This window comes from Conger conger, chromosome 12, assembly GCF_963514075.1.
Source record: "Conger conger chromosome 12, fConCon1.1, whole genome shotgun sequence".
NCBI lineage: Eukaryota > Metazoa > Chordata > Actinopteri > Anguilliformes > Congridae > Conger > Conger conger.
The window spans coordinates 9490089-9509055 of NC_083771.1; the positions used below are offsets into that span (position 1 = coordinate 9490089).

The following is an 18967-nucleotide window of genomic DNA, read 5'->3' on the forward strand; positions in this document are numbered from 1 at the left end:
AACACTCATTGGTAACCAATCCCATTCTGTGTTTGACTTCTTTATGTTATGGGCAATTCCCAAAAACTGACAGATATTTGTGTTCTATACAGCTACATAATAGAGACTGATATAAGCTTCTATACCCATCAGGAGCAAATAACTGTGTCTTATGTAGCTCTATTGGACTTTACCATGCAGATATACTGCACTTGTGACGTTGTGATGTTGGTTACCATGGAATTGCCCCCAAGGCCCTTTTGAGCCTGTTCGTTTGTGTGTTCGTTTCGTTTGACAGACCTGGCCCGTCTCCATCCTTGTTGTCCACGTTCCTCCGCAGGGTCCTGGTCTTGGTGGGCAGCTCCGGGGCCTGCTGGGAGGGCCCCAGCGTCGCCTTGCGCCCCTTCTTCCCCAGCTCTTTCTCCACCTCTGAGAGCCACAGGACAAACGCAGGGTGAGAGTTCAGCTGGACCGACCTTCATTAATGCGAGGAATGAGGGACGAGAAGCTAACAGTCCAGAGAGATAGAGACAGCGAGAAAGAGAAGGAGAGGGAGAGAGAGCAAGAGGGAGAGAGAGGGAGCGAGCAAGCCAGAGAGAGGGAGCAAGAGAGGGAGAGCGAGAGAGAGGGAGAGAGAGAGAGCGAGAGAAAGAGCGAGAGAGAGAGGAACAAGAGAGAGGGGAGCGAAAAAGGGAGATGGAGAGAGAGGGGGAGAGGGAGGGGGAGAAGGACAGGGAGCGAGAGAGGGAGCGAGGGAGAGAGAGGTAGAGAGAGCAAGGGACAGAGCGGGAGAGAGGAAAAGAGAGAGGGAGAGGGAGAGGGAGAGGGCTCACCATCTGAGATGCTGGACTCCTGGAACATGGTCTCGAAGGCCTGGTGTGTTTCGGCAAAAGACGGCCTCTCAGCAGGGTTCCACTTCCAGCCTGGATAGAAGGGGTGGAACATTCTGCCTCAGAGAGCCATTCTCCACCAGAACCAGATGAATAACTATGGCCATTTATCATTTCTTAATACTTTCTCATCCCCAATGTGGTGTACTCAGCCGCATATCAGTGCTCTTCACAGCAAACTCCACTATCAATGTGTGGCACAACAGACAGCAGCCCATGTACTTGGGATTAAAAAGTATTAAAAACAGCGTGTTTACAGAAAACTGAGGACCACAGAGAGCTCCATACATGAAAGCACAGGTGGTTTTCATCTCCCCTAATTTAAACCAAACTACCACCCACTTAGCAGCATCACAGAGCAGTACATACTTCAGACACAGCTGGGAAGCCTGTCGAGTTAAACCAACTGCTGATATTCATGCGCCCAATCAGTACACAGTGGGCATTAAAAAAAATAATATATATTTTGTTAAGTGTAAAGAGTGCATGTGAGCAGAGGAGGAAAAGGAAGGATCAGAGAGAGGGGGATGTTGTGGAGAGGAAAAGGAGGAATCAGAGAGAGGGGGATGTTGGGAAAGGAAAAGGAGGGATCAGAGAGAGGGGGATGTTGGGAGAGGAAAAGGAGGGATCAGAGAGAGGGGGATGTTGGGAGAGGAAAAGGAGGGATCAGAGAGAGGGGGATGTTGGGAGAGGAAAAGGAGGGATTAGAGAGAGGAGGATGTTGGGAGAGGAAAAGGAGGAATCAGAGAGAGGGGGATGTTGGGAGAGGAAAAGGAGGGATCAGAGAGAGGGGGATGTTGGGAGAGGAAAAGGAGGGATCAGAGAGAGGGGAATGCTGGGAGAGGAAAAGGAGGGATCAATGAGAGGGGGATGTTGGGAGAGGAAAAGGAGGGATCAGAGAGAGGGGGATGTTGGGAGAGGAAAAGGAGGGATCAGAGAGAGGGGGATGTTGGGAGAGGAAAAGGAGGGATCAGAGAGAGGGGGATGTTGGGAGAGGAAAAGGAGGGATCAGAGAGAGGGGGATGTTGGGAGAGGAAAAGGAGGGATCAGAGAGAGGGGGATGTTGGGAGAGGAAAAGGAGGGATCAGAGAGAGGGGGATGTTGGGAGAGGAAAAGGAGGACTCACAGGCTTTCATGAGCTCGTAGACCTTCTCGGGGCAGCCCTCAGGCCGGTCCATGCGGTAGTCCTTCTCCAGAAGCTCGTAGACCTGGGACAGGTCGATGCCCGGGTATGGAGACATCCCGTAGGTGGCGATCTCCCACAGCAGGACTCCGAACGCTGCGGGCACGAGGCGCAGCGTCAGAAAGGTTTTACTCCCGAAGCTACCGCTACTAGCTCAACACAGACACCTGATAACAGCCAGTGGAGCTATGCACCTGCATGCTGGAGATGTTCTCTCCAGTCAACTTCCCCACAGTTTCCCACACCTTCAACAATGGCCTAATCCTAAATTTGTCAACTTAAGGCCTTTTCAGCAGTAGTGAAACCACATTATGGCTTTGCAAACACATGAGAATACAAAAAACTCAGCATAGGCCACTTGATTGACGCGTCTTCCACAATCCTGTTAATCAGTCAATTTTAAGTCCCTGCCCCCCTCAAGTGACCCCACCCAAACTGACCCCACACGTCGGACTTGATGGAGAACTTGTTGTAGGCCAGGCTCTCTGGAGCGGTCCACTTGATGGGGAACTTGGCACCAGCGTGCGCCGTGTACGTGTCTCCGGTCATGAGACGACTCAGCCCAAAGTCCGCCACCTTCACCAGGTGGTTCTCCCCGACCAGGCAGTTCCGGGCAGCCAGGTCCCTGGAGGAGAGAAAGAGAGAGGTGTCACTCATGAGCTGAACCAAGCTGCCTCGTTTATAGCCCTTTCCCACTGTGGAGCTATACCAGGCTGGCTCATTATAGCCCTTTCCCACTGTGGAGCTATACCAGGCTGGCTCATTATAGCCCTTTCCCACTGTGGAGCTATACCAGGCTGGCTCATTATAGCCCTTTCCCACTGTGGAGCTGAACCAGGCTGGCTCATTATAGCCCTTTCCCACTGTGGAGCTGAACCAGGCTGGCTCATTATAGCCCTTTCCCACTGTGGAGCTGAACCAGGCTGGCTCATTATAGCCCTTTCCCACTGTGGAGCTGAACCAGGCTGGCTCATTATAGCCCTTTCCCACTGTGGAGCTGAACCAGGCTGGCTCATTATAGCCCTTTCCCACTGTGGAGCTGAACCAGGCTGGCTCATTATAGCCCTTTCCCACTGTAGAGCTGAACCAGGCTGGCTCATTTTAGCCCTTTCCCACTGTAGAGCTGAACCAGGCTGGCTCATTATAGCCCTTTCTCACTGTAGAGCTGAACCAGGCTGGCTCATTATAGCCCTTTCCCACTGTAGAGCTGAACCAGGCTGGCTCATTATAGCCCTTTCCCACTGTGGAGCTATACCAGGCTGGCTCATTATAGCCCTTTCCCACTGTGGAGCTATACCAGGCTGGCTCATTATAGCCCTTTCCCACTGTGGAGCTGAACCAGGCTGGCTCATTATAGCCCTTTCTCACTGCAGAGCTGAACCAGGCTGGCTCATTACAGCCCTCTCCCATTGTAGAGCTGAACCAGGCTGGCTCATTATAGCCCTTTCCCACTGCAGAGCTGAACCAGGCTGGCTCATTATAGCCCTTTCCCACTGTAGAGCTGAACCAGGCTGGCTCATTATAGCCCTTTCCCACTGTAGAGCTGAACCAGGCTGGCTCATTATAGCCCTTTCCCACTGTGGAGCTGAACCAGGCTGGCTCATTATAGCCCTTTCCCACTGCAGAGCTGAACCAGGCTGGCTCATTACAGCCCTCTCCCATTGTAGAGCTGAACCAGGCTGGCTCATTATAGCCCTTTCCCACTGTCAAGCTGAACCAGGCTGGCTCATTATAGCCCTCTCCCACTGTCAAGCTGAACCAGGCTGGCTCATTATAGCCCTTTCTCGCTGCAGAGTTGGAGCCGTAATGGCTGCTGAGTGCCAGTGGGCCCAGGCCACACAGGTGCGAGCGGCGCAGTGTACAGGTGAGCTCACCGGTGGATGAAGTTCTTTCTCTCCAGGTACTCCATGGCGGAGGAGATCTGCGTGGCCATGTAGAGCAGCACCACGGCGTCCACCTCCTCGCGGTTACACTCCCGCAGGTAGTCCAGCAGGTTGCCGTGCGTCATGAACTCTGTGATGATGTAGAAGGGCGGCTCCCGTGTGCACACACCTGCCGGAAAGAAGGGGTTCGGGGGTCAGAGACGACGTAGGGCGACCCCTGCTACAGGCTTTTAGGGGTTCCTCTACAACCTGGCTAAATCACCAACCTGGCTGGTCGGCTATTCACTCCCACTCTTACAGTAACTGCCGTAAATATTGACATTTCTATCAGGCTTTTCAAGACACTCAAAGTGCTTTACAGTGATGAAAGGGAAACTCTCCTCAACCACCATGAATGTGTAACCAATGGTCTCCCCCATTTTGCGCCAGAACGCTCAACACACACCAGCAGAGGTGGAGAGGGAGAGAACAGTGGTTTTGCCAATTGAACCAGGGGATGATTACATGGCAGGTTGAGAATTTCGCCAAGACACCGGGGAAACCCCATACTTTTGTTGTGGGATCTTCCTGACCACAGTGAGTCAGCACCTCAGTTTAACGTCTCATCCGGTAGACAGCGTCATTGGGAGTAACTTGGCCAGTGGGAAGATCGCCACCTACTGGCCCAGCAACACCTCTTCCAACACCAACTCAGTTTTCCCAGGAGGTCTCCCATCCAAATACTAACCGAGCAGACACCTGCTTAGCTTCAGCAACTTGCTGGGTGCATGATGATTTAGCTGTAGGACCTAATTCCACACCCCTCCACCTCAGCTGAAGTAAGGTGAGCACACTATGTAACTGAGGTAAATATGCTGGGACTGCCAATTAATGCCAGTGAAGAGCTTTGCCCATTACCCAGTTTAATGACAGACGCAGGGTGCCGATCATGGACTGCGGTCACGGTTATGGGCACGGTCGCTGAAACTCACCGAGCAGCTGGACCAGGTTGGGGTGTTTAATCTCTTTCATGACCGCAGCCTCCTTCAGAAACTCCTCCACCTCCATGGTGTCCTCCTGTAGGGCCGGAGAGAGGGGGAGAGTCAGGGTAAGGAGCCCGGGACTTCTGTACCCAGGGCCACATAAACTCTTCTGCCATTTCACTTATTGGCCACTAGGTGGGGGTACATGAGCTTTCTATGGTGCTGCACCTCAAACTCTGATTGAACTCATCCTCTCCTACAAGCGACTGCCTGGCTCTTTTTCCCTTCCAATTTGAACTCCCCAGAGTGCAAACTGACAAAGACCAGGGCTAACTGACTGCAACTACCTACAGCCGATACTTTATATGCTAAACCCTTTGAAGAGTAGGTTTTTTGGAACTTTTTTTCAAAATTCTAAGTGTAGAACTTCATTGCTTTCAATTGTCAGTAGTAATTGGTATATCAGCATTAGAATGTTCAGTTAAGAACATTCTAAGTCATATACAGTGCCCTCCATAATGTTTGGGACAAAGACCCATTATGTCTAAATTTGCCTCTGATTTGCCACAATTTTAGATTTGGAATCACACAATGAACATGTGGTTAACGTGCACATTCTCGGATGTTATTAAAGGGAATTTTTTATACAATTTGGTATCCCCATGTAGAAATTACATTTCTATGTAATTCTATGTGCCCTGAAATGGGGCGACTATGTATAAAACACTGATGCAATTTCTACATGGTGAAACAAATGTATAAAATTGCCCTTTATAAAAATCTGAAAATGTACACAACGTGATTTTTTCATTATAAATTTCAAATTGTGGAGTATGAGGCAAATAAATAAGTTATGGGTCTTAGGGCACTGTATTTCTGACTTCACACCTTTATAGGTTAATAGGACCTCTTATCCACAGCTGCCTGCAGAGTTCAGTGTCCATACATATTATCCATCGATATAGCCAGGAATTTACTGAGCCGACTGGGTTAAAACCCGTCGGCACGAGGGCACAGCAAACTCCGCTCCACTGCGGATTTGATCCCGCAAACCCCTTTGAGACAGGCCTGGGCCCCTGGCGCACCTTTAGCGTTTTGACGGCCACGGTGAGGTTGTACTTCTTCCACACGCCCTCGTAGACCTCGCCGTACTGGCCGCCGCCCAGCTTGTGCTTCATGGTGATGTCGGTGCGCTCCATCTCCCACTTGTCGTAGTTGGGCGAGACGCCGTAGATGGTGGGCTTGTTGCGCTTGGGCGCCGGGTAGTGCAGCGTGGTGATCAGGCCGTCCGACACGGTGGAGTGGTGGTGCACCAGCTCGGCCAGCGTGTTGAAGCGGCTCTCCGACGACACAAACAGCTGCGGGGGAACGGGGGGGGGTCGTTACACATGCAGGTGGAACAGGTTCCCTGCGCTGTGAGGACTACGATACTACGAGGACTATTATATTGCAAACGGCACATAGGAAGATGTTCGCCAAGAAAATTCTCAGGTCTGATTCGTGAATCGGTCTCTGCAGCGCCGGGGTAAATTCTCTACACAAGGAGCTGAAAGACTGCAGCGAGCGAATGACACGCGAGCCAGCATTCCTCCAACGGCCGGGGGCCAGCGACTCCAACCATAAACCACAACAGCAGGGATCCCGTTCCACAGAGGGAGGAATCTGGGCCATGCCGATCAGCAATTACATCAATCTTCCAATCAGGGCCTGGGGAGGAGGGAGGTATTTGAGAAGTGTGGCTTTTCCTGTTCGAAAGGGAGTTAACTCTCCCGCAGTCTGGTGACAGAATGACTGTTTGGGGGCATTCTTCTCATAAATCTTGTTAAAGCGCCTCACCGCTGTGGAATTCTGGGATACGAGCACCCCCTCCCTCTCTGATGTTGGCTGGGGTTTGAGCGCTCCCGTTGGGCGGTTGGCAGCTGGCTGGGGTCACGGGGGGGGTGTCAGCACTGACCTTAACAGCGCTGTAATTAGCCCATTGGTGCCTAACCAGCCCTTTTCTGGGTCATTGTAAGGGAGAGACCTGCAGCTGTGGAGACTGTGGAGGCCTCCTATGCACTGAGCATCGACCTGTACTCTCATAAGCTGCACAACCCCATAGTGATAGGTAGTGATAGACGCAGTACTGACACAGTGTTGATGCGGTAGTGGTAGGCGCAGTACTGACACAGTGTTGATGCGGTAGTGATAGACGCAGTACTGACACAGTGTTGATGCGGTAGTGGTAGACGCAGTACTGACACAGTGTTGATGCGGTAGTGGTAGGCGCAGTACTGACACAGTGTTGATGCGGTAGTGGTAGGCGCAGTACTGACACAGTGTTGATGCGGTAGTGGTAGGCGCAGTACTGACACAGTGTTGATGCGGTAGTGGGTAGGCGCAGTACTGACGCCGTGTTGATGCGGTAGTGGTAGGCGCAGTACTGACCTTGCCATCGGAGGCAGTGTTGATGCGGTAGTGGTACACGCAGTACTGACACAGTGTTGATGCGGTAGTGGTGGATGCAGTACTGACCTTGCCATCGGAGGCAGTGTTGATGCGGTAGTGGTACACGCGGCCCTCGTAGCGCAGCGAGATGGACCTCTGGCCCGGGCTGCTCTCGCTCTCCCGCACCAGGAAGCTGCCGTTGATGCCGCTGCTGAGCAGGTACTCGGCCGCGTTGCGCGACACGGGCCCGTGGTACCAGCTGTGCTTCTCCAGGCTGTTGACGGGGGTGATGTAGTTGCTAGGCACCCAGCCCTGCCCGTTCTTGGTCTGAGCCTCACACCACTCGCCATTGTGGTTGTAGCCCAGGACGCGGAGCTTCTCCCCTGGGGAGGAAGTGACATCACAATGAGCGCTGCTCGCATCACAGAGCGCATGCCGTTCCGTTATCTGGAGTGCATTCAAGACAACAAACGTTCGCCACAAACTGTGCTTGCAGAAAACGGATACTGTTGAACGAATTTAAAAGAACATCCCATTTAGTTTGCCACCAACACATTTTTCATATGAATGAAGGCGACTTAGGTCTAACAATGCCAGCTAGCTGATTTGTTGCTTACCTGTTAAAGGTAAGAACAAATATTACATTGATTAAAGTGCAAACAAATAAAAGTTTGAATATGCTAACATTTGCCGTCTTGAATGCACACACCAGGCGTACAATGCTTACATTTCTAAGAAAATCATCCATCTTTAACATATTTCATTCTTCTGCCTGCACTTTTCCCATTGATGCAACCTGTAAAGAATGCTTCATAGCGCACTGCATATTTTACAGCATATTAAACATTTAAATGTATTTAAAAAGCTCTGTCCTTTACACCCATGTTAACAGTGATCTGACCCTAAGGCTTTTGGCTTTGGGGATGCTTCCTGATGTACTCCTGACTACCAGTTTCCCTTATAACTGTGGCTAAATGGCTGAGTGGCATTAAACAAGGACTATACTGGCAATTACATAAGAGGAAAGCCATAATGATCAAAATTAGAGCAGAGTGTCACAAACTGAAGAACTGGACCTCAATCGTCTCAAAAGTCCCATCCGGGAAACTAATTATGTTCAAAATTAAGAGCATGGCTGCACTGAAAGCAAACATAATAATCATAATAATGTGAAGGTTCTACAAGGCTATACATAAACAGTGGTTAAATGGCTAATCGACAAAACACTTCCAAAATAAATGAAAATTGAACTTATTTTTTTAAGTCCAGACACAAAGTAATAGTAATATGGAATATTTCCGTAAAAATATCATTCAACTTTTGTCCTGTGGCTCCGTTACCCAGCTGTAAAGCCCAGTCCACATTAAGAGGACTTTTTCAGAGCGCTCTGTCTCCAGTGAGATATGGATGTGCAGCATGTTGTCCTTTCACAGAGGCATACAGAGTGCTCTCCAGCCCCCCTTGGCAGGGCGACGGCCTCGAGATCCCGGTTTATGGCGGAGCGGAGAGGAGGGAGAACGCGCTGTCCTGGCTCCATCTGAAATACTTTCCACTGCGCGAGCTCCTCAGCTCTGTCCCTGCCCCCCTGCGTTCTGTCCCCGCCCCCCTGCGTTCTGTCCCCGCCCCCCTGCGTTCTGTCCCCGCCCCCCTGCGTTCTGTACCCGCCCCGCTGCATTCTGTCCCCCGCCCCCCTGCATTCTGTCCCCGCCCCCCTGTGTTCTGTCCCCGCCCCCCTGTGTTCTGTCCCCGCCCCCCTGTGTTCTGTCCCCGCCCCCCTGTGTTCTGTCCCCGCGCCCCTGTGTTCTGTCCCCGCCCCTCTGCGTTCTGTCCCCACCCCCCTGCGTTCTGTCCCCGCTCCTCTGTGTTCTGTCCCCACCCCCCTGTGTTCTGTCCCTGCCCCCCTGCATTCTCTCCCCGCCTGTCTGTGACCCTGCCTTGGTTGGCTAAATTGCACCAGGCAGGATCAATGGAGCGATCAAGTCAACAGATCTGAATGAGCCAGGCCTGATCACATCTCCATTCCGCTCACATTCCGCCCCCATTGCATCCCCATTAAAATCACATTGGTGTCAACATACCGTTAACGCCTTTATGCAAAAAAAAAAAATCCAATCTTGATGAAATACGACTGCAACAATTTGATCAAGAAATGAATACAATCGAACCCAATTGAACCCAAGAACGCTTGTGCTCTAAAACCTGGAAAAGGAGCACTACAGGGGCAGGACGAGCCCTCCTACCTTTAGTGATGCTGAGCGTGTTGTCTCCACTCGCCACAAAGTCGTAGAGGGCCAAGAACAGGTTGGGGTCGTTCTCGCTGGGCCCGGCGAGCAGGTTCTCTTTGGAGTTCCAGCGGGCCGCCTCTGTCAGGCCCTGGGGCTCGAAATCCGGCCGCTGAAGAGCTTCTGTGTGAGGACACACACACATGAGCACACAGCACACACACATGAGCACACAGCACACACACATGAGCACATAGCACACACACGAGCACACACACACAACATTCCGAAGTCACAGTTCCTCCAATGGCTGCGGAGTGTAAACAGGCAAACTATGATAGAGCGGCACATTCTGAATGTAATTTCCCCAGTGTCACAATTTGACCAATTTCATCTGCTCCCGAGCTTGGAAGGATGAAATTCCGCAGCTCGAGGGCACGAGACCGTCTGGCGAGCTCCACTACGTGATCCGATCGCTAGCACGAGCAAACCCGAGCGCCAGCACCTGGGGCAAATCAGCATGTTTACCATTCCTCCCGCGGAAGACTGCGGATCTGACAGCAGCCGGTGACGTAGCTCACGATGCACGGAGCTCCGGTCCTCGGAGACGGAGCATTCCGGTTCAGCGGTTCCACAAAGCGGCGGAGGATTCCGGGAAACGCTACTCCCACAGAGCGTGAATCACCCGCGGCGACACAATCGCCTGATTGTGTTTTTATAGCGCATCAACAGACATCGCCAAGCGCATGGACATACTCAAGTCTCCACGCACTGATCCTGACTCACGGGCCACTGGGTCAACAGTGTGGTTAGGACTTTGGCCAACTGATCTGGGATCAGCGCGTCGGGGTAGCTTGTATCATACTGTAAACACATTGGGGTGTAGGGTAATGAGGAAATGAAGATCAAAGGCAAATACACACACTCAATCACACACGCGTACACACTGACTAACATACGCACACAAACACTCAATCAGATGCACACTCTCAGTCTCTCTCACATTCTCTCTCACACACACACACACACATACAGACACATACACACACACACACACACATCGAACAATAACGGTCACAATATCTCTGTGTCCCTGCCTAACCTGTGTCTTTCATTCCATAAAATATCAAGGCTTTGCTTTCAATTTCCACTGATCCACCTGTGGTATTCATTTTATGAATACAAGTAATCTTAGCAATTACCCCCAAACAAGATGCTTTTGGCATGGGCTGAAAATTTTTTAATAATGTGAAGTTCAGCCTCACAAATCAGTGATATCGGTGAAAGTACTCCATGCCTTCTGTATGAACATTAACTATGTATTATGTTTATCAATATGACCCCATTCAGACAATATCTTAACAATCTTCATAATTTGGTGGGATGGATAGTAAAGATGTAATCAGCGAATTGCTATGCTTTAAAAAGTCCTGTTCCAATGTCGTATACAAAGGCGTGGGGGGTTATTTTGGCCCCAGGCTCTGAAGCTGTAAAAACAAAAGAAAATTTCTGAGTGGGTGAGTCTGGTGACACTGTCGTGCAGGTTTTAAACTTTCCTTTTAGAAGAGGGGAGAGGGGGAAGGGGAGATGAAGAAGGGAAAAGGGGAGAGGGGGAAGGGGGGATGAAGAAGGGAAAAGGGGAGAAGAGGGGAGAGGGGGAAGGGGGGATGAAGAAGGGAAAAGGGGAGAGGGGGAAGGGGGGATGAAGAAAGGAAAAGGGGAGAAGGGAGAGGGGGAAGGGGAGAAGAAGAGGGGAAAAGGGGGATGAAGAAGGGAGGAAAACAGGAAGGAGTGGGAAGGAGAGGTCACCGTGACCAAGCAGTCGATCCCACGTCACGTCTCCATTAAAAACCCCCTCACACGCCAGCAACACCACTCAGCAGAGCAAAAACAGGAGGGAGGGGGAGAGAGAGAGAGAGAGAGAGAGAGAGAGAGAGAGAGAGAGAGAGAGAGAGAGAGAGAGAGAGAGAGAGAGAGAGAGAGAGAGAGAGAGAGAGAGAGAGAGAGAGAGAGAGAGAGAGAGAGAGAGAGAGAGAGAGAGAGAGAGAGAATCTGAGTATTTTCACGAAAAGTACAAGGACTATTACCAGGGCAACCCAGCTAAAAAGTGTCCAATATGCAACGTCACCGTGCCCATACCATGCGTCTGCAGAGATGAGCACACCTACAAACGTACTGTACCAATGAAGTCAATAAAATCAAATACCTGACCATAACACAAGGGTCAAACCACTGGGACCGGTTAATCCCAAAATTCTTTTTTTTGGATTCTGAAAATCTGTCAGCGTAAATGCACGTTATGTATGTAATGCAAGTACTGCAAGACAGTGGTTAAGAGAGGACGGTAAAAAGCGGTATAATTTGCTTTGGATAAGAGTGTCTACTGAATGCCTGTAATGTAATGTAATGAAATGGATGCATTAGCATGCATTAGCACTGGGGCATGATTAAATGGATAGATTTCACCAGGGCACACTCCCTGCTCTCAGTGCCATGGGATAAACGCCAACACGCAACTGCAGTCATTCACCCCATATAGCTTAATAGACAGGGTCTTAAAAAAACAACATCTGAGGAGATGAGTCTTTCATTGTGACCAAAACACAGAAAAAGTGCAAAGAAAGGCAAATAAAATAAAGTTGAAAAATATTTCTAAATGCCAATCTCTGTAGTCCTTAGCCAGATTATAAACAGACAAATTAGGATATGCACTCTACGGCATCTATAAAAGGCTGCCCAAATGCCGTCCATGATGTGAAAGGACTCTTGGCCCCACATCCTAACTCTCCAAAAGTGCCAAACGAAAAAAATGTAATCCCACAATCCATTTAATTGCCATCGCTCACAGCCCACGCTGGCTGGCAGTTATGGCGAAATCACCACAAAATATTATTATTTCATTTGTACAGAAACTCATTTTAGATACAGAAAGGAAAGCCAGGCCTGAAGCCCCAACAAGCCAGCAAGTGAACACCAAAATCCATCAACATTAACTCCATTAAACAGGACACACAGAGTGCAACAGGGCGGAACCCTGCAGTGGTACCCCAGGGCAGAACCCCACGGCACGGGACATACACTGGCCTGGCAGAGATGCAAGTGGATCACAAAGCAATCTTATGTTTGGCTTGGCTGACGATAAAACGCAACTTAGAGAGCTCAAATAGCGGCAGCTTATGCTCACAGCAGCCCCTCAGAACAGCGGGACCTAAAGGAACACCCATCCCTTTCATTTCTCTTTATTTATTTTTATTTTCGTTTTCAAGTTATCAACACGCTATAACCTTTCTCACGAAACCGGTTTTCATCATGCGACACCCTGTTGACAAGTTGAGAATAATAATTAAACGCTCTGAAGTACTTTCACTTTTTTTGTTGGCCAAAGCCAGCTGGACACGAGAGCCCATATATGAATAAATAACATTCATATTTGCTCATGAAATGAGCTGCTAATGTATTTAACATGCCAAAAGGAAATGAATGCTGTGATTAGGAAGAGGTTATATTTTAAGCGGAGTGTTGAATTCCCCTGTGTTCCATTGTAGCTGGATTTGAAATGAAACGATGAATATGTACACCTGAAAGAGGCTCCGGTAACCCTGGCGACAGGGCAGCAGCCCAGCTCTGAGGGTGCAGTAGAGACGGTGGGCCTTGGAGCAGTAGGTGAGCCTCCACCATACGGTCAATGGCACAGGTGTCAAACTCCAGTACTGGAGGGCCGCAGTGTCTGCTGGTTTACCTCCAGTACTGGAGGGCCGCAGTGTCTGCTGGTTTACCTCCAGTACTGGAGGGCCGCAGTGTCTGCTGGTTTACCTCCAGTACTGGAGGGCCACAGTGTCTGAAGATTTAACTCCAGTACTGGAGGGCCACGGCGTCTGCAGGTTTAACTCCAGTGCTGGAGGGCCACGGCGTCTGCAGGTTTAACTCCAGTACTGGAGGGCCACAGTGTTTGCAGGTTTAACTCCAGTACTGGAGGGCCACAGTGTCTGAAGATTTAACTCCAGTACTGGAGGGCCACGGCGTCTGCAGGTTTAACTCCAGTACTGGAGGGCCACAGTGTTTGCAGGTTTAACTCCAGTACTGGAGGGCCACAGCGTCTGCAGGTTTTCGGAATGTTCTCAGCACCCATGGTTAATTCAAGTCTTTGATTGGCTAAAGAATCTGCACATCTTGTTCTCAAGGCAACTGACTGAAAGGAAACCACAAAAACTCACAGACACTGTGGCCCCCTGGGAATTTAGTTTGACACCCCTGGTCTATGGGTTCCACACACTAAAGGCTGGATGCAGCGGACTCAGACTGACTGTCCATCCAAAGGCAGGCCAAGGAGACGCAGGCCGGAGGCGTTAAACATTTCTCCTGTACCAGAGCACGTCACTTTTGAGTGAGTTTCCCCACTGCCGTGCGTTTAGTCAATAAGTAAACACGCAGGGGGGACATGACTCGAAACCGCCGGTGTATGTGAACGTGTGTGTGTGTGTGTGTGTGTGCGTGTGTGTGTTTTTCCTCGCACAGGTCCTCCTTGACACCGCTCGTAACCCCGTTTCCCAGAAGCCCTGCTACGGTTCTGTCCATTAACTTCCTTACGCAACAGCCCCGCATGCTTTCTGGAGCCGCCCGTCACCAATCCATTACCGCCCGGGAACAAACTCAAAATGTGCTCAAGGGTTCTGGGAATTATCGCTTTCCACCCCCGCCACCCCACCCCCAAACTCTATCAACGCTGCCCTGCAGATTTACAGCTATTTTTATAGGGGGGAGGTTAAACAACGATGACAAACGGTTGGCAATTTTTTTCCAAATAATGTATAAGTTTCAAGTCTTATCTCAGATGAATTCCAGATTGCAGTAGCCTGTTCTGACAGTAAATATCCAGAAAGGGACAAAAAAAAAACAAAAAAACAACACAAAATGGTGATACAGGCAAGTAAATACACAGGAAAAAACTGTTTGTGAAACTAAAACAGAGAAGATCCAGGAAAACCGAAATTTACCCAAAACACTTTGTCCCTCTACTGGTGTGTGCTGCCCCCCCCCTCTCTTCCTCCTCTCTCCCTCTCTGCCTCTCTCCCTCCTCTCCATGCGTCTGAGGGAGGTCTCACTCTGAAGAACCAAATGTTCTACAGCGCGCACACACAGACGTTTGCCTACCTCTGCGTCCAGACGCCTGTCCAGCTGGCCAAATATGCCCCCGGCCTCCCAAAGACAGGCAGAATCCTGCCCATGTGTTCACTCTAAACCACCCAACACCACAAAACAAGACTGTCCCCCCTGCTCCGGGAACTCAACCCAAACTAAGCGCCCCCCCCCCCCCCCCCCCCCCCATGCCCCCCAGAACGCTCACCTTCCTTCAAGTAGCAGCTGGAGGAGGACGAGAGGCCTCTCTTGGATCGGCAGCCCACCAGTTTCAGACAGATCTCCAGCATTTTCATTTGTTTTTTCTCCCCCACCTTTCCGCTTCTTAAAAACCCAGCTGCGCGTTGTCCTCCCCCCGGCCCAGCTCTAGCTCTGCCCTCTCTTCCGTCTGCCGCCACAGCGACGGCGGCAGCCAATATTTACCACGGCGGGAAGGACGCAACTTCCTTCTTAAAAAGTCAAAAAAACGAAGAGGCTGAGGAAGTCCGGAATATTCTACGGCAGTCTCCGCTCACCGCCTGGCTTGCCGAAAAAGGAGCCCCCGCTGGCCTCGCTCCTGCTGGAAGGGCGCTCTGCACACTGAGGAAAGCGAGGGGTCCGTCCCCCCTCGCCTGTTCCTAATTTGGAGCGGTGGAGGAGGAGGGGGAGGGGAGAGGTGAAGAAGGGAGGTATTCTCCGGGTGAAGGGGAGATCCTGGGCTAGTTTAGCGGGGCGAGAGGCTCCCTCAGTCCGGCCATGGCTGCCGCTCCCGGGCCCTTCAGTGAGTGTGAGAGTGTGTGAGTGTGTCTGGAGAGCGGCTCAGTGCTACTGCAACAAAGAGCTCTTTCACCAAGCCACAGGCACGGTGAGCCCCCTCCCACACACACACACACACACACACACACACACACTCTCTGAGTCCTGGCCCTGCCCCCTCCCACACACACAGATACACACACACACTCTGAGTGCCGGTTCCGCCCCCCCCCCCCACACACACACTCACTCACTCAAGAGTCCTGTGACATCAGCCAGGCTGAACACACACACGCACACACACACACGCACGCACGCAGACACGCACACGCAGCCACACACGGCCCTCCAACAACCCAACAGAGTGTGTGTAAACATTCTGAAGTTAGGACAAAACTGATGAAGTAGGGCAGAGCATTTTTTCACCTTTTCTTCCCGAATACTCCTCCCCCCAGCAACCCCCCTCCTACTCCCCCGCACCAAAGCCCTGCCCCCATCCCTGCACTTTTCCCACTCTCGCTCCCTCTCTCTCTCTCTCCCCCTGACTGAATTCAAACATTAGCACAGCGGGTTCAGAACCCAGGCTGGTTTACCACGCAAGATCACCAAGCGGAACATTTCCGCAGGGGGTTTAAAGGACCGGGTCCGGGTAAGTCGACATACACTCTCCATCCCCAGCTCAATCATGCACACATTCAATTCCACATGCACCTACATTAGCCACAGAAAACAGGCTCCCTTCTGTACACGCAAACAAACAGGCTATATCAGCCACAGAAAACAGACTCGCTGTGTACAAATGAAAACAGCCACATGCCTTGCAGAGGGGGGAGGCAGAACAAAAACACAAGGAATCCATGGCAACAATCACACTCCCTTATGACACGTGTCTGAGTAATGGCACTGCTATCCAAGGCTGCCTGCATCCAAAATTTTATTCAAATGATTTATTTTTCACTTTTAGACTTTTTCTTACTTTCATGTGGTGAATTTGTAACAATCACCTGATTTCTAGTTTAAAAAGAGACAGGTCAACAGGAAATACCACCGAATAGAGAGGTTGGAACTACGTTGTTCATACCATTATTCTCTCCAATCTGTGTGTGTGTCTGTGTGTGTGTGTGTCTGTGCGTGTCTGTGTGTCCGTGTGTGCGTGCGTGAGTGTATGTGTCCGTGTGTGTGCGTGTGCGTGTGTGTGCGTGCGTGCGAGCGTGTATGTTTCCATGTCCGTGTGCGTGTGTGCGTGTATGTGTCCGTGTGTGTGAGTGTGTGTGTGTGAGCGTGTGCGCGAGTGTGCGAACACGCGTGTGCGCGTGTGCGTGTGTGTGTGTCCGTGTCCGTGTGCGTGGGCGTGTGTGCGTGCGTGTATGTGTCCGTGTGTGTGCGTGTGTGCGTGTGTGCGTGCGTGCGTGCATGTGTGCATGTGTGCGTGTATGTGTCCGTGTGTGTGAGTGTGTGAGCGTGTGAGTGTGTGTGTGTGCACGTGTGTGTGAGTGTGCGAACGCGCGTGTGTGTGTGTGTGTCTGGGGGAGGGTGTCATTTCTGAGCGATCCAACAGTGAATAGATCTCAGACTCAAACCCCCTCCCCCCACCGTCACTCTAAGTGTAGCTGAGGTTCTGCTGTCGTCAGGGCGACCCGATGGGGACCAGAATCCGCCGATGACATCACACACACTTTAACTAGGCGAGCTCCACTCCAGCCTGGCGGGAACTCCGGAGAACTCACGACAACTCCCAAAAAACGGGGGGTGAGAGAGAGAAAACAAACATTTCTATAAACATGGGCGCTGGACCGAACCGCCCCAGAAATAGAGCACAGGCGGTTCCATTTGCACGGGGTGCGACAGGTGCAAGAGGACTGCAGGAACACCCCCCTGTTTTAACCACAGCCAATCAGCTCCACTAGAAATGGGGAGAAAAATTTATTAATTTTTAAAAAATCCCATGGCCCGGTTCTGGCAGCTGGCTCCAGCAGAGGAGATGAACTGAGCTGTGGGGATTGTGGGTGGCTGAGGCTTAAAGGCGCTCGCTCCCTATCGAACCGCAGGTCGGGTGTCCTGGCAGGGGGGCGAGGGCCTCAGGTGCTCTGGGGAAAGGGCAGGGCTACAGGAGGGGCATCTGATTACGCATAAGAGCACAGGTACCAGTTCACCAGCTACCCTTTAAAGAGTGTCAAAGGTAGTAGAATAATAGTCAACACTCTTCACGATTTTCATGCAAATGTTACCTTCTGAGACCGAGAGCAGTTTGGGGCTTCCAGGCCCCGCCCTCAATGGCCGCAGGGAGCCGTTACCCTGGCAATCGCAGAACTGCAGGCACGAGACGTGTGAAACCGGCCAATGCCAAACGGCCCAAAACTAAAATCACTGATTAAAAACCAGTTACTGCACACCCCATCCACTGCAGTCAAAAACAAACAACAAAAAAGCTGTTGGGGGGTGGGTTTTGGGGAGCGGGGGCGGGTGGTTTGGGTGGAAGGTCACAGATGTCGAAACACAAAGCACATAATTCTGCAATGAGCTCATCAGAGAATCAGTCCGCTGCGATTTATATAATCCCACTCTGAGTATGTTAGCATTTAGCTGATGTACACACAGAATACATTCCATCCAACCACCCCAAACACACACATGCACACATGCACACATGCACACATGCACACATGCACACAGACACACAGACACACAGACACACAGACACACAGATACACAGACACACAGACACACAGACACACAGATACACACAGAGACGCGCACAGAGACGTGCACACACAATATACAGTACAATATAAGAGGATTTGCAATCAGGTAAATTTAAAAGCTCAGCCTCGCAGTTATGGTTTGGTGACAGGAAAAACCCAGAAAAGATGGGGGGGGGGTTCTCGTCAGATACGGGTTAGGGTCTGTGATATACTCATCTGAGTGCTGTAATATGGCAACCATAAAGCAGCCCTTTCAACTGTGACCCAACAGGCCCTGATCATCAGCAACATTCCCAAAAGGCCCTGATCATCAGCAACATTCCCAACAGGCCCTGATCATCAGCAACATTCCCAACAGACCCTGATCATCAGCAACATTCCCAAAAGGCCCTGATCATCAGCAACATTCCCAACAGGCCCTGATCATCAGCAACATTCCCAACAGGCCCTGATCATCAGCAACATTCCCAACAGGCCCTGATCATCAGCAACATTCCCAACAGGCCCTGATCATCAGCAACATTCCCAAAAGGCCCTGATCATAAGCAACATTCCCAACAGGCCCTGATCATAAGCAACATTCCCACAGCATGAGGTCACCACAGAGGAGCCACTTGGCCGGCCTTGTATCTGCAAACTCTCTCAGCACTGCAACCCTCATCCCCCAAACACACACACATGCATAACCACGCACACACACAGATGCAGAAACGCAAACACGTGTGGGCGCACACCGCAATGCGCACACACATGTATAAACACACACACATGCATGCATAAACACTCATGCACACGCACACCACAGCGCACAGCTACAGCACAACACACAGTATGCACATAAATGCAGG

At 50.9% G+C, this 18967-nt stretch overlaps 1 protein-coding gene across 2 annotated transcripts in view; it reads right to left on the reverse strand.

Moving 5' to 3' along the window:
• LOC133141802 (tyrosine-protein kinase ABL1-like) overlaps nt 1-18967 on the reverse strand; it is a 35114-nt gene that overhangs the window by 3739 nt on the left and 12408 nt on the right. The window contains exons 1-10 of one of the 2 annotated variants that reach the window (XM_061262558.1): nt 14891-15471; nt 9565-9729; nt 7412-7707; nt 5983-6255; nt 4907-4991; nt 3927-4104; nt 2493-2677; nt 1996-2148; nt 813-902; nt 280-408 (exon numbers count right to left, since the gene is read on the reverse strand). In XM_061262558.1, coding sequence (XP_061118542.1) covers nt 280-408; nt 813-902; nt 1996-2148; nt 2493-2677; nt 3927-4104; nt 4907-4991; nt 5983-6255; nt 7412-7707; nt 9565-9729; nt 14891-14978 — 1642 coding nt within the window. In that variant the 5' untranslated portion in view covers nt 14979-15471. Of the gene's footprint in view, nt 1-279; nt 409-812; nt 903-1995; nt 2149-2492; nt 2678-3926; nt 4105-4906; nt 4992-5982; nt 6256-7411; nt 7708-9564; nt 9730-14890; nt 15472-18967 lie in introns of those variants that run through there. The other variant, XM_061262557.1, reaches the window with a different exon arrangement.